The sequence below is a fragment of the Wyeomyia smithii genome, chromosome 2 (genome assembly GCF_029784165.1).
Source record: "Wyeomyia smithii strain HCP4-BCI-WySm-NY-G18 chromosome 2, ASM2978416v1, whole genome shotgun sequence".
Taxonomy (NCBI): Eukaryota; Metazoa; Arthropoda; class Insecta; order Diptera; family Culicidae; genus Wyeomyia; species Wyeomyia smithii.
In genome coordinates, this window is record NC_073695.1 from 71,257,192 (window position 1) to 71,272,384 (window position 15,193).

Sequence of the window (15,193 nt, forward strand, 5' to 3'; positions counted from 1 at the left end):
AGAAGTAGAAGTAGAAGTAAAAGTAGAAGTAGAAGTAGAAGTAGAAGTAGAAGTAGAAGTAGAAGTAGAAGTAAAGGAGAAGTAGAAGTAGAAGTAGAAGTAGAAGTAGAAGTAGAAGTAGAAGTAGAAGTAGAAGTAGAAGTAGAAGTAGAAGTAGAAGTAGAAGTAGAAGTAGAAGCAGAAGTAGAAATAGAAATAAAATAGAAATAGATAAAATAGAGTAGAGTGGAAATAAGTAAAAATTAGAGGAAACTAAATGAAATTCAGTGTTACTAAAAAATCAATAAACATATCAACACAGAAGTATCAAAATGCAACGTCTGCAAATGAAAAGCCAATAATCGTTTAGAAAGATGAATTCAATTTGGCAGTTTTTTACTCCCACTAAAGCAATACACCACTTCAAGGCAACCCAAATGAAACTATTCAACACCGTGCGACTTGATTTGCATATGTGTCTTTCCAATGGTGCATGCAGCGGGCACGGCCAGGCCACTCCGGTTGTATCTTCTGTTAAACAAGCTGCCATGGAATCTGCAGTTCTGTGATGCCGTTTCTTGCCACTTGCTTAGCAATGAATAAGACGGCCGTCTTGCACCGGGGAAAGAAGCAAGCAGTTCGAAACGTTCGTTATATCGGTAGATTTGAATTATTTAGTGATGCATTTGTGCACTTTTATTATTCATTGAATTTGCAGCATGATTGCAATCATCATCGGCTGCTCTGTTGCCGCCCGTTCTGTGTTTCTTCTTCAGCTGTTACCTGCCTGAGAAAACATTCAATTCCGAAACCTGTGCCGAAGAATGATTTAAATTTTTACCTTCCTTCGGCAGGCAATCCGTTTTTTTCCTTTTTCACACTCAGCACAGTCCGGAACAAGCGGAATCGGAAGCCGAACGAGATACACTTTCGCCAACGGTAATTTATACATTATGCAACCTTCGACGCTAGGAAGTGCCAAATATGCAGGCAACCTCCCTGCAATCCGGAGAAAACGTGTGATCATTGCGAAAGATCATAAAATTTTTATCGCCATTTCCATCAGTTGTTTTTACGGCTACTCGCCTTGGCGCGAATTGTTTTTTTTTTCAGAGTAAGAGGAGCTTGAGAGAATAAAAATTTTATTCGGTGCATTGCCTAAATGGAAATGAAATTTTCGATTCTAAAGTGACGAGGATAGCTGCGTGCAAAAAGCAGAGTATATTTCCAATTATATTATGTTTTAGAAAAGAGAAGAAAACTTCGTTTGATAGGAAAGCTTTTAAGTAGCAGTTAGGCTAAGTTCAATTCAGCGTGTTAGTAAGTAATTTTCTCTTTCGTTTCTCTTTCGTGGAAGCCGGTTAAGAATTTGGAAACATAGTGTTAGATCACTCCAGCGAACAGCAACAAACTGCTAGGGTTGAAAATTGCCTCTAATGCCAGAGCTTTCCCCGTATCATTTCATTCCACAAAGCTCATTTGAAACGATGAATTCCCCGACAACCCAATCGGGATCTCTGTTTCCCGTCGGTTCTGATTTCTTGATTGATGTGGAAAATGAGTCTGCAAGCGCGCTGCTATGCGTATCTCTAACAAAACCGAAACAGTCACAGAAAATCTAATTAGAAGCGTTTTTCGCATTTCAAAATTCCGATGGTGAAGCGCACCGCACCGCTATTTCTTTACGGGGCATGACGACAGAAGGCTATCTAGTTTCGTATCTGGTGGGTAATGCTGCTAAGGTTAACCAAAAGAAGGCCGCTTCACGGTATATTGAAATCAGGACGTCTCGTGGAATATAAATTTATAAAATTAGGAAAACTGTTACGAATGGAAATATTCTACTGTGAAGTATGCGCTTGGTACTTTCTGGTCTATGCACAGCAGCTGGAAAGTTTCCATTTCGTTAAAAACAGAAAACTTAGACGAAGAACCGAAGAACTCGGTCCGCTATAGAGTGATAGAACCACTTACCTTGCAGATAGGAACGCTCGGAACGTCCCCAGGAGACCGGCACGCCTCGCCTGTCGGTAGCAGGCAAAATCGGCCCCCCGGATGCCTTGCAAATCGCCGGTGTACGGTTCGTTAAGTGCCGCCATCCGCAACTGTTGAATATTAAATGAGAATGCGTTCAGATGGCGCTCGAAAATCAACCTAAAGACTAACAGAAGCACGGTTTGTTAATTTGTTTTATATTGTTTTGCTCTTGACTGCCCTCCGGGCTGGCTGGCAGTACCGAGAAAAATCTTCTCCACAAGGTAAAATAATCGAACGCGGCGGTGAAAAAACTTTGTTGATTCAATGATGTTAGGAGGTTGAGTTTTCATTCGCTGCCAGCCTGGGTGGCAGTTGGCATTTGACTTAGGAGATACTCAGCGTGAGAGAGGGAGACAGTTACTGGAAACAATAGTAAAATTATTTATAAACCAAATAATCCTACAAATGTAAAGAGTGCTATGCTACGAAAATGTAAAAGAAGCGAAAAGAATTGGAAATATTTCGTTGATGCAAAATTTGCCTGCAAAACAGTTTAATTCGTGATGCTGAAATAATGATGCGGGTATATTGCACAGATGCTTGATGACTTTTTTTATATTCGTCCTTTTTACAGGGAAAAAATACAGTTTAATGAAGTGGGATTATTTGTAAAATCGGAACATAAAAATAAAGCTGGTGTTCCTTTTCACTTCTTCTTGCGTTTGCTGGGATGTGTCTGAATTTGTTTTGTTTTTTTCAACTAAACCCGTGATTTCATTGACAAAAAAATAAAATGGTTTCTAAAATGCTTAAGTCCAAATTTTCTTGTGTGTGTCAATTTATCGCCACTAAAGGATACCCTAATGTATGAAACCATTCTGGCGAACGAAGGGAGTTTTATGAATGCAAACAACAAACGACTAGGAGAAGGGTAAGGGGGCAACATATTAATATCATTACCATCTTGGGGTACCACTGCACCGTTTTCCACCACCCACAGACACCAGCGGAGAAGAAGTTCGGTGAAATGAGAGTTTTCGGTTTTTCAGTTCATATTTTTGGGTGAGGATCAAAGATAAGATTGAGAAAAAGACATTGCGATGAGAGACAAGTTTTCTAGGGATTCCAGAGAACAAAAAAATGCATTTTTTTTGCTTTTTACACACAAAGTTCGCAGATATTGGTGCTGTAAAAAAGGAGGTTGAAATGGGAGTGTGATAAAAAGGGCGATGGGCAAAGGCAAAAAGCCAAACCAAAGGGATGGTGAGCAGGTCGTTATCTTGAATTGTAATTGCGGGAATTCAATTATTTTAATCGCGATTCTAATGACGGTGGCAGAATTTAAAATAAAAAAAGACATTCGATTTTATGCTACTAGCGCGTAGCGAGTAGAAAAGTGCCAAGGAACGAGCGTTTTAGCTGGTGCTTTTCTTGAGTGCTTTTTTTGCTGATGATGGTGAAGATGATGATGCTATCGTGGCCTGCGCCGTACTGCGATTGTGTGTGGGCCCATGATTGGGTGGCGAAAAGGAATCAGGATCTCGGTACGGAGATGTGAAATAGCGGAAATATAATCGTAATTGATCGGCCATAATTGGAAGTGGATGTCGGTGGGAAGGAAACTCAAGTTCTACCGAAGGGGGAAGCAGAATTTCCAGCTCATTGGTTCGAAGTTGTGGCGGAATTAAAAATTCCAAGAATGCGCCGCGATGGAACGAGGCGACTTTAAATCGACCGGCCGAAGCTGCCGTTATTATGAGTAAATTGCTCCGTTGGCAAAGCTATAAGGAAGATATTATCCCTTTCGGGAAGCTTTTGTACCAGTTTGATAAGCACTTTTTGTGTGAGCATACATAATAATAAAATTTGGTTGTCATGCAGAATCTAGTAGTGTTGGCAGATGGTGTTTTTCCCTTTGTAAATGCTCAATTGTTCCATTAAAATTGTTTGGATCGCTTTCGAGGAGCTGTGATCACTTTTATCCTAAATAGGATAGGGAACGGCTCAAGCAGTGGCGCCTATTTTAATCACTCGAAGAAAACAGACCTTAAACTCCTGGATTTTGATCAATATCGAAAATTTCAATGATGGAAACGAAAACTTTGATTGTCTAGCTGTCTTACGAATATAAGAAATACCGTTTATTACAAAGAAATCACACAGAAATCACCATTCGAAACAAATCGACCTATATTGCAGCCATTCAGCAGCCATTCAGCAGCCACTTCGGGTGCTGAAAAAAACGCCTGCAAAACAGATGGAAACTGCTTAAAATAGGTTCGGGGTGATTGATTATTAATTGATTATTGTTAATGTTTGCTAACTTAGTTTTACAATCTGAAAACAAGTTCTGACAGAGAAAAAGATAGAGAACAGATTGATATACTTCTGTTTGAATTTCACCCAACACATTTCGAATATTTCGTCTCAATACACAGGCGGTTCCTGAAGCTGCTTAGAATATGTCCCCGCCCCTAAATGCTTTTCAGCGTCGAAAACAGAACAGTGAAAAGAGCTTAAATATATCACCGTTTACTATAACCAGACAAAATGATCAGTTTTAATCAAAATGGAAGAATGTTTCATACATCAGGTAGTATTTGAGTCAAGGTGAAGCCTCGCTATTTAAATAAGTTAAGCCTTTAAAACAAACTGGCTTTCCAAAAACGGCGCGTCTCTGAAGGGTGAAGTTATTACTATCTTATGGCCAATATCGAGACACTCCTAGTCAATTAACATAGTCAAAAAGGCATATCCAGTTTATTTTGATTGAGTAAAATATCCCATGAAATCATTGTTTTATACAAAGAAAAATGCTATGTTAACTTATAGTATTTTGTTCGAGGAATTAGATTACTGCGTCTAAGGATGAGAACGGTTTTAGCATATCTCAATTGTGGTACGTGTCATGCAGGATGATCAGCCACCACTATTGATCGAGTGATAGGTTGGTCACCTAAACACAATGTGTGTAATAAACCCTTTTTCTAGAGTCTTCAACAAAATCGAAGACAATTTAATGGGTCTAAAAGATTTTGGGTTTGTCCTCTTTCATTTGTCCACTTTCGGTATAAGCATAACCCGCACTGACCTTTATTTCAATGGAATATAGTTTAGACTTAAGGTAGCTCAGGCTTAAAATCTTCTTTAGTAACGTTAGCGGTGTTGCTTCACTAACAATACTGGGATTATTAAGTCAACACCTGCAGATTTGAATAAAAAGATATGTTTGAAGCTGAGACACCTTTCTTCCAGGATCTGACGGAATTTCCAAAGGGGTTGTCTCCTACTTCATACCGAGTTAATTTGAGGTTCAATTGTTTTAAATATTCAGTGGTGTGTGTCAACAGTGAATTTCACGATAACAGAGCTTCGATCTATTTTGTCTTATTTTCTAAAGAAAAGGATGCCACTATAACTGTTTGGAAATTCCGAATGTTTTTTTTAAATGAAATACAGGAATTATACCAAGGAAAATCAGAAAAACTACTGTCAAAGTCAGACCGAATACAGAAGTTTCATTTATATGTTACTAGCGTTAATTTGTTTTTATGGATTTTTGACTGTTCTTGAGTAATATCTGACGATCAATAATGTAGATACACGAACCTTGCTAACAAAAATGTCTTTTTTTCGTTGTATCTAAAATTTTTCTTAATTTATCGAAAACTTTTCTCTAACTATTTTTTTAAACCAAACCGTTTCATATTCCGTTTTTGCTATAATATTGCTCTTACTTATTTTGTTTCCCAGTAGGTGATTTTTTTTTAGAACTGAGTCGCGCGTAATGCTTCGGTGTAAACGCGTACCCAACCCGGGTGAAGCTGCTCATCTATGGGGTTTCGTAGTGTAGTGACCCTTTAGTCAGAGTAAATTTCGTTCGGTCGTGATTAAATTAATGACAACGCGATGTTTTTCGAAGAACCGCATCCGCTGAAGTGCGTTTGACTTCTGGAAGATATTCTTTGATATTTCGGGTGGTGGATAGCTTTTCCGTGCGCGTCGTATACGATCGCGTCGTTTGACATCTATACAAAGCGGAAGCTACTGAATCCCGAGTTGCTATATACGTGGTTCTCTGTGCAACTCTACTAGCTCAGATCCATCACGGAGGAGCAACTACGAAATGTGCGGTCGTTCAAGCTCAAGGTATTTTTTTTTTCAAAACTTACAGACTTTCGATAAACTGAAACTGAAATTTTGTGGATGGTATGATTCGCTATGATGCTTTCAGAAAAAATGATATAGAATTGACAACTTTTTTTGTGGCATTTTTGTGGTAGAACATCTCTATTTTAGACACAAATAGTGCACTGAAAAAAATATAGTTTTAACAGCTAAATTGCTACAGTAAGTAAGGGCAGTTGAATAATTGGTTTAAATAGTTATAGGGTTATTGTGAAGTTATAGTGAAAAATTATAGTGGAGTTATAGTGAAAAATACAGCTTTCAACTTTCGTCATAGTTCGGAATGATTTTACTTTATATGCATGGTAGTCAACCTTATCCCAAGGTTTTCTTAGCAACGATTTCACTAATTTTACCATAGCATAGCATGGCATATGGGTTTGTACACATCATAAATGGCTATCCAATGATTAGTCTAGGAAAATACAATAATAATAACACTGGTTGACATAAGCGAAAAATAAGGTACCCATCAAGGTCAAAATCAGACTTCCTGAAATCTCGCTCGCACAAAGAAGAGACAGTGTGCTTTGCGCTACAAGTCTCGTTTCTCATTCAGTCGCTTCGTGCTGTGTGCAGCGTGCGAGCGAGAAAACTTACCATCCGTACGAGCCACGTCTCGTCGCATGGGAATTTTTATTGCGACGTACACGAAGATATCTCGTCTCTCAACTTAACGAGTGCGGTGCATGGGCGTCGCGTACTTGAGACAGCTTGCGTGCAAATTCTCGTGAGCTCGTCTCGCGAGCTTGCCTCGCATGTTGCTTTGTGCTAATGGTGCGAGAAGGAATTTGATTTTGCGCAGAAGGAAACAGGCAGGGGATTTCATGTTTTTTTCATTTACCGTGTTATAGCAGCATGCATCAAAACACCGTTAGAATAATCAATGATATAACCTAGTTCATTTATTTATCAATTCAAAATTCTATGAATAATTCATCCGACTTTTGTTAACATGAATTAAGAACGTTTTGTTACTATACTTATTAAGCTAACGGTACGAAAATGCACCGGATGCAGAGTGTTACGTTGGTTAAAAGAAGTGTTCCTTTCGTCGGTTTAGATGTCATTGACTATCTTATGATAGAACTCTGTTTTGTAGTTCTAAGGATAAAAAATGTGGTTTGAAATTACAACATAAGTTTTTCGGGAGTTAAAAATAGTAAAACCATTGAAATTGTTTATATTTTCTAGTACATGTTGATGTTGGATAGAATTTTCGAATTGAGTACACTAAAGTCGCTTTTTATGCGGGGGATACATGCCGCGTAAAAAACCGCGTAAATTCTGGAATCCGCGTAAAAAAACCCGCGTAAATTCTGCAATCCGAGTGAAGAGAAACCGAAATCCGCAAGAAAAAAAAAATACCGCGTAAATTCCGGAATTCACGTAAAAAAACCGCGTAAAAGCGACCTTAGTGTATAGATATTGCAAATCAGGTTCTGAAGGTTCGTGATAATCTAATCGTAGTAATATAGTTTTGTGAATTCTTCCGATTAATACACCTTCAGAAGGGTCTGACGGCATATATCGTATGTAGGTACGGTAGGCAGCCTATACACCAGAGTAGCGAACCTATACATTAGAGAAATGACAAGACACTCACCGTTAAGGCAACTGTCAATATCAAAACGGGCGAGCTGTATAAATTTGCATTGCCGTTATCCGTTTTGATGTTGACAGTTGCCTTAACGGTGAGTGTCTTGTCATTTCTCTAATGTATAGGTTCGCTACACCAGAGAGACGCAGAGACACTCACCGTTAAGGCAACTGTCAACATCAAAACGGATAACGGCAATGCAAAATTATACAGCTCGCCCGTTTTGATGTTGACAGTTTCCTCAACGGTGAGTGCTTTGTCATTTCTCTAATATACAGTTTTACTAAGGTACAGTACGGGCGTCTCGCTCAGTTCGTAAAGCGATAAGACAACGTGTGGTGCGCCGCAGTCTTTTACCGAAGAAAAAAAGGAAAGGAAACCTCTCGTCGTTTCAGCGCGTGTACAGGAAGTCTGTGCACACGAGAAAGTCTCACGAGCTGTAGCGCACGAGCTGTATCAAGTATGTACAGTACGGGCGTCTCGCTCAGTTCGTAGTGCGATGAAACATCGCCTTGCGCATCGCAATCCGAACCGAAAGAGAAGCGAAAGAGCAACCTGCAAATTGCATGTGACGTGTCTCGTCTCGTCGCACATGCATGGAAATTCTACGAGCGAGAGAAAGATTTCTCTCGTCGCTTGAAAAAAAAAGCGCGTGCACGGGAAGTCTGGTCAAAATAGTTGCCCTAAAGCGATTCTAGCGGACTCAGGATGATGCTTAGAGACCGGAAATCAACTCCAGACGCCATTTTGAAATTTTGAACGATTTCACTGACCAGACGAACCGGAAGTCACCATGTTGAATTTCAAAATGGCGTGTGAAATTGACTTCCGGTCTCTAGGTATCATCCCGAATCCAGAAATAGCCATATTTCCCAAGCAACAACTGAAACATAATAAAAAAATAAATCATGATTATTTGTTGCACTAATGAAATTCTGAGGTTTCAATAAACATCTTATGTTACTACGATGAGATTGTAAAGATACAAGCAACAACTAAAGTTGCATCGCTGTTTCAAAAAATTCTACACCAACAACGTAATTCGCGATGTTGGATTTGTTGTTGAAACGTGTAAACGGCATTTGAAAACCTAACCTTCACTGGATAGATTTAGTGGGCAGAGCATATAAGTTGCCAGCGTGATGCTCGCGACATACACAAAGCAAGCACACAACAATACTTCTGAAGTTGCTTTTATGTTTGCAAACTTTGCACAGCAAATTTCGGTCGATCGTTCGCTTAATATTTGTTTTTAAGATGAGGTTAACGCAGTACGTAACTTTTTGCTGAGGTTCATACTGATGTTCATGTCTTTACGTCGCAAGGCGATTAATTCACATCCGGAATTGTTACTGTGATGAAAAACCCATTTTCTTTACAGCGCTTGTTGCAAATTTTATTATCTTTACAACGCAAGAGAGGAAAATATTACACCGTTGTAATGTTTAAAATGTTAAATAAAGTTAATAACGTTGCCCATAATAAATGACCTTCCATTTTATTGCATGGTAACCTCTAAAATTTGGATTAGAAGTCATCTAAAAAAATATTTTCACAATTCGGGAGACTAATGTGGGTTTCCAAAATGAAATTAAATAGAGTGCTTTGAATTTTATTATCACGCTGAGGTGCTGATGAATTAAAAAAGCAAAATTAAAAACTGAAAATGAGCACGAATATTGCATGAGGCAAAATAAAAAACTGAGACATAAACTTGCAAGCGTTTTCACAGCAGACGACGTAAATAGTAAAAACATGAACATCGAATAAAAATTGATAACTGGAGTTGAATCCTCATCAAATCTCTGGAAATAATCAAAGATCAATCGCTATACTGACAATTTTTTGTTTACCACAACGACATGTATCAGCCATATTTGAATCTTTTCCAGATACGTAAAATTGCCGCTGGGCTCGTTGTAGGTCTCTGGACGTAGTTCGGATTCCAAAAGTATTCTTATGAGGAGGTATTTAGTCAATTTTGGCTGTTTCCTAGAAACCGGAAGTTACCATCTTGAATTTCAAAATGGAATCTGAAGTTGAATTCCGCTCTCTAAGCATCATCTCGATTCCCGAAAATACTCATATGAGGTATCAATTGTAATTGTACTGATAGTGTTGTCAAAGAGTCATGAAATTCTTCAGTTTCGGAACGTATCCCCGGAAACCGGATTTTCGCAAATGAAAAAACCGCTGACACTGATTCTCTAAGCATCATCTCGGTTCCCGAAAGTACTCATATGAGGTATCAATTTTAATTGTACTAATAATAGGGTAACGGGGGTATTTTGGCCCACATGCATATTTTGGCCCACTCGTTAACATTTTACGCATTTTATCTGATAAATTCAATGAATATTAGAAAACTATGCATGCATCATTTGAATAACACACCTAAGAATCAAACTACACTATAATTTTCGGCAAAAAACTGACTCTAGCAAGCATTATTTTGGAATTAGTTCATACATATTCAAAGTCATGGCTAAGTCAACCCAATACCAAGAGGAAGTGGTAAAATATAGTCAACGTCCAGAAGCTATTGTAACAAATAGGTATGCTTTCAAAGCAATTCGTTGTTGTAGTAACTTCAACAAAATATCATAGAAACAGTTTGCATACTCTAACAAGTTGGAAAAAGGTAAAACAGTAATTTAAGGCATGGCCGAAATGTGTAGGTCTCTTTCTAAGGCGAATATATTTTGGCCATGCCAAGTTTTGACAGCGATTTGTTTGCCATTCGGCAGTTCCGCGCTGAACAAAGAAACAGCTTGTGACCATTTACAGGTAATTACTTCTTAATTTATCACATTTAACGATATGAAATTGGCTTAAAATGCCTGTCAAACCGCTATAAACCTTATCTTTTCATTTTTAGATGCCTTAAATCGCAGCAGAAGGATGTCCTACTCAAACCCACTATTTCTGCTCTAAAAATACCGATGATGATCTAAAACATAAATAATCCGAAATGTTTCCATACACGGCTCTAAGTATAGAGATGGGCGAAAATAAAAATTTGGTGGACCAAAATATGTTTTTAGTACTTCGTAGAAATTGTGATATTTCTAGGATATTTTTCAATATATTGCATTGTTGAACGATGTATGTTAAAATAGACACTTAGCTCTTGGTATGGTATGATAGAGTAAGTTGTTATGTAGAAAAATTGTGTTTGTTTTTAATAAATTGTGCGATCACTTTCCAAAGCTGGCCAAAATACCCCCGTTACCCTATTGTCAATGATTCATAAAAATTTTCAGTGTCGGAACATGTCCCCGGAAAACCGGATTTTCGCAAATTGAAAAAACCGCTGACACTGATTTCAAAGTAGATAAGTTAAAGAATATTTTGATGCTAAAACTACTAAAATCGGATGAAATTTGCCAAAATTATATAAATTTGAATTCGTGGGTACCCGGGTACCCCGTCGGGCATGTAAGGGCGTTTTTTTGTCGAGCACATAATGATAAATAAAGCTAATAAAAGCTAATTGAAAAGGTTTGACTCAGAAGTACGTCCTCCGACAACCTTTCAAGGGTGCAAAAGGAAAGTTCAAATCAGGAACATATAATAAGTTTTGTCCAATATCGAATGCTTATTCTTGGTTAGTTTGTAACAGATTTCTTTCGTTTTTGTAACAATCGATTAGGAAATTATCACGATGCAGAGAATTAACATTTCTATGACATAAACCATTGTACTATTGAAAAATGTCGATCCATGTTAAAAACGCAGATTTCAACCAACCATAGCTGACATCAAGGTCAAATACTATACAATATGGATATTTTCTGCCTATAATCGCATACCAGTCCCACCTACATTCTTGTCGTTTTTATAGAGAAGTTATGGTAAATCTCTATCTCATAATATTATGTCGAAAATATGGGAATAAACCACGCTCAACAACTAAAACAATTTGAGCAAGAAAAATAGCTTTCTCAACATGACGAAAACTAAGATGGGACCGATATGCGATTATAGAAAGTTTCGGAACCAGCATTGTTTACAAAGAGTAATTTCAAAGTCCAAAAACAGCCGGAAAATAGCCTAAAGTAAACAAACGCCATTCAATATGGGTATTTCCGGAATCGAGGTGATGCCCAGAGGCTGAAAATCGGCTCCAGACGCCATTTTGAAATTCAAGATGGTTACTTCCGGTTTCTGAAAATCACCAAATATTGCCCAACATGAGTATTTTCATAATCAGGTTGATGAACAGAGGCCAAAACAGACTACATAAGCTTTTTTGAAATCAGAAGCAGCAAGTTTCGATATCTGATAAAAATCCAGTAATTGCTTATGCGAGTATATGCGGAATCGGGATTATATCCAGATACCCAAAATTAATCCCTATTGCCATTTTGATTGTTATCAGCAGAGATGCCAGATGTTTTTGAAAAATGTCTGCAACTGCTCGAAAAACCGGAAAAATGTGCTCGAAATCTGAAAAAATCTATCCGTGATTCGACAAAAATTCGCTCCCGTAAGCAAAAGTCTGTAAAAATCCACACACATTTTGAAAAAATCTGCGCAAATGTATGGAGACTATGTCAAAAATCTGCAGAAACTGTGGAACTGCAGATATCAGCAAAATAATAAAAATCTGCACATGGACTCTAAAAATCTTCGTTTTACAGACACATTTGGAATCCCTGGTTATCAGAGCCACCACATTATTTATAGAGATTCATTTTATTTGTGTACAAGACAGTCCATCCTATTCTATCTCTCAAATAACACAGTGCAACAATTTTTTTGCCTTGGCTTCTATGTATGATTTTTTGATGAAGTTTGATGCGAAAATAAATTTCCCGGAGTTTGAACATATTTCAACTTAAGGGGCCATTTTGAATTTTTGTGAAACTGGAAATTTTTTATCTTTTTTCGACGCCATTTTGTTTTAAGACTAAATATAAATAACCCTTTTTTGTATTGCAGGGGAATTGGGACAAAATCGACATTTTGCTGACATTTTACGTAGATCAGACACCTACCATTCGATTTCTGAGACTTTTTTAATCAAGATAAGATATTATTTGACTACCACTTTAAGATATTAGCGAATTACCATTAATGTTCAGAAATAATCGATATTATTTTGCTTTGTGAAATACACTAAAACTATGCCAAAACCGGTTTCGTTTCGAATCACCGTTTTGAGCTCAGTTTTTGTCCCATTTAAGATCTGTTTTTTTTTTTTCAAAAGATGGGTAAAAAGATGCTAATATGTGGAGAAACTCTTAGAATTTTGATATTTGGCCTTAAAACAAAATGGCGTCGAAAAAAGATAAAAAATTACCGGTTTCTCAAAAATTCAAAATGGCGCCATTGTTGCCCCTTAAGTTGAAATATATTCAAACTCGGGGAAATTTAGTTTTGCATAAAAATACACAAAAAAATTATATATAGAAGCCGAGGCAGAAAAAACAATCAATTTTTGTTGCAAATCATTGAATAGAATAAATTTGCTTGCATTTGTGGCTTTGCACACAACTCTTCTGATTTTTCAAACATAGTACGAGGCAAGACCAGGAATTCCAAAAGTACAGACTTTTCTACTGCCTTCCCAGAATACTTTTCCTGTTGTTGTGTGTTTGCGACAGCTACCAGCTCTAGCAGTCAGGTAATCACATTGAGAACGTATTCGCAACAAAGCATCACAAAAGGAATGAAACAATGTGCTTCGTGTGTCGATTCGGCATTATTTTGGAGGATGTCTCCGGAATAACGAATGTAAAGGTAAAAAGAATCTGTTTGTTATACAGACAGTGAGCACTACACAAACAACGCATTTCGGTAAACAAACTTCCGGAGACATTTTTCCTCCTTTTTTTTATTTACCTATTACGAATGTCGTGTGATGGCTGTTTTAAAGGCTGTAGGAAGAATAAACGTAAAGAGTAAAATACAGACTGTTCAGCATCTTGTCGACAGCCTTCGTGCAAAGAGAAGCAAACTCGGCAATAGAGCGGTTGTTCACTGAAGGATTTGTTTATCGCATACCGAATGTTATATACAATCATGCATGCCTTCGTTGACATGGGAATAGGGTGAACCGCAAAGCAAAACATTTGTGTATGGGGAACTAGACGGCAACGTTATAGTCGCAAACAAATTTTTTCTGTCAGCTGTCTTCGTTTTGCCAATACCACTACTGTCATATAGAAACGCTCTCGAATGTCACCAAAAAAACTGTCATCACTTGGTACATTTTTTCCCCTGGGTAAGACAATCAATTTGTTAATAATTAATAACTTTCTAAATGTGTTAGTTTTCGGGTTTTTTTTTATCTAGGTGTAGAAAAATTGAACATTAGGTATATGAAAATTTGTATGTTTTGATTTTTTCTTATCAGCGACAACCGTAAAATTGAAGAAATATGAGAACAATATTACACGATCCACTCTTTAAGAGCAAAGAAATTGGCCGCTAATAATGCAGAAGTAGTTTAGCCTACACTTTATTAAAGTATTGTTGTTCAGAAACCTTTGGTTGTAAAGAAAAACTATTCGATAACTTTTCTACATTTTGTTCAGAATTAGTAAAGGATATACTGCAATTATGATTTTAAGTATCAACTATTAAAACAAATAAAAACTTAATCTTCGCATAAAAAAATTACGAAGTATTGAAAACAGAAAAACTCCATTCTAAGTTATGAAAAACTTTCAGAAATTTATTTACCAAGGAATGTTAGTAATGCCCGATAAACGAATCTCATTAGGTTTTTTGTAACTCAAATTTACTTTGTTGCAATTTGTTCAAACCGTTAAATTGGAAATGTTAATTCCTGTAAATGCACAACTTCAAACTTTGTGTTGGTTTTATTTTGTGGTTTTATCCATGAATTGGACTATATTTAGGACTTCGGCTCATTTGTTATAAAAATAAATTTTTATTTTTTTGTAAGACAACGATAGAAGTTGAAAGTGTCCAGTATTTTTGATACTGGGTGCATTTAAAGCAAAGCCTTGGTGCTATCACCGATCCGGAACTTGACGTTATGTTTATTATACACAGATTTCGAAGCCGAGTGTTTAATGTATAGGACAATTGCGGGGCTAGCGCTACGATCCTACTGACACTAACAGTTTCCCCCGAGCCGAAACAAATAAAAACTTAATCTTCGCATAAAAAAATTACGAAGTATTGAAAACAGAAAAACTCCATTCTAAGTTATGAAAAACTTTCAGAAATTTATTTACCAAGGAATGTTAGTAATGCCCGATAAACGAATCTCATTAGGTTTTTTGTAACTCAAATTTACTTTGTTGCAATTTGTTCAAACCGTTAAATTGGAAATGTTAATTCCTGTAAATGCACAACTTCAAACTTTGTGTTGGTTTTATTTTGTGGTTTTATCCATGAATTGGACTATATTTAGGACTTCGGCTCATTTGTTATAAAAATAAATTTTTATTTTTTTGTAAGACAACGATAGAA

The 15,193-nt window shown here is 37.1% G+C and overlaps 1 protein-coding gene across 15 annotated transcripts in view; it reads right to left on the bottom strand.

The window, feature by feature from the left end:
- The window catches only part of LOC129725247 (collagen alpha-1(XVIII) chain), a 698,730-nt gene that overhangs the window by 25,487 nt on the left and 658,050 nt on the right, over positions 1-15,193 (bottom strand). For 12 of the 15 annotated variants that reach the window (XM_055680820.1, XM_055680831.1, XM_055680826.1 and 9 more), the window contains 2 exons: positions 2,917-2,931; positions 1,954-2,084 (listed from right to left, as the gene is read on the bottom strand). In XM_055680820.1, coding sequence (XP_055536795.1) covers positions 1,954-2,084; positions 2,917-2,931 — 146 coding nt within the window. The remainder of the gene's footprint in view (positions 1-1,953; positions 2,085-2,916; positions 2,932-15,193) is intronic. The other 3 variants (XM_055680832.1, XM_055680829.1, XM_055680825.1) reach the window with 1 other exon arrangement.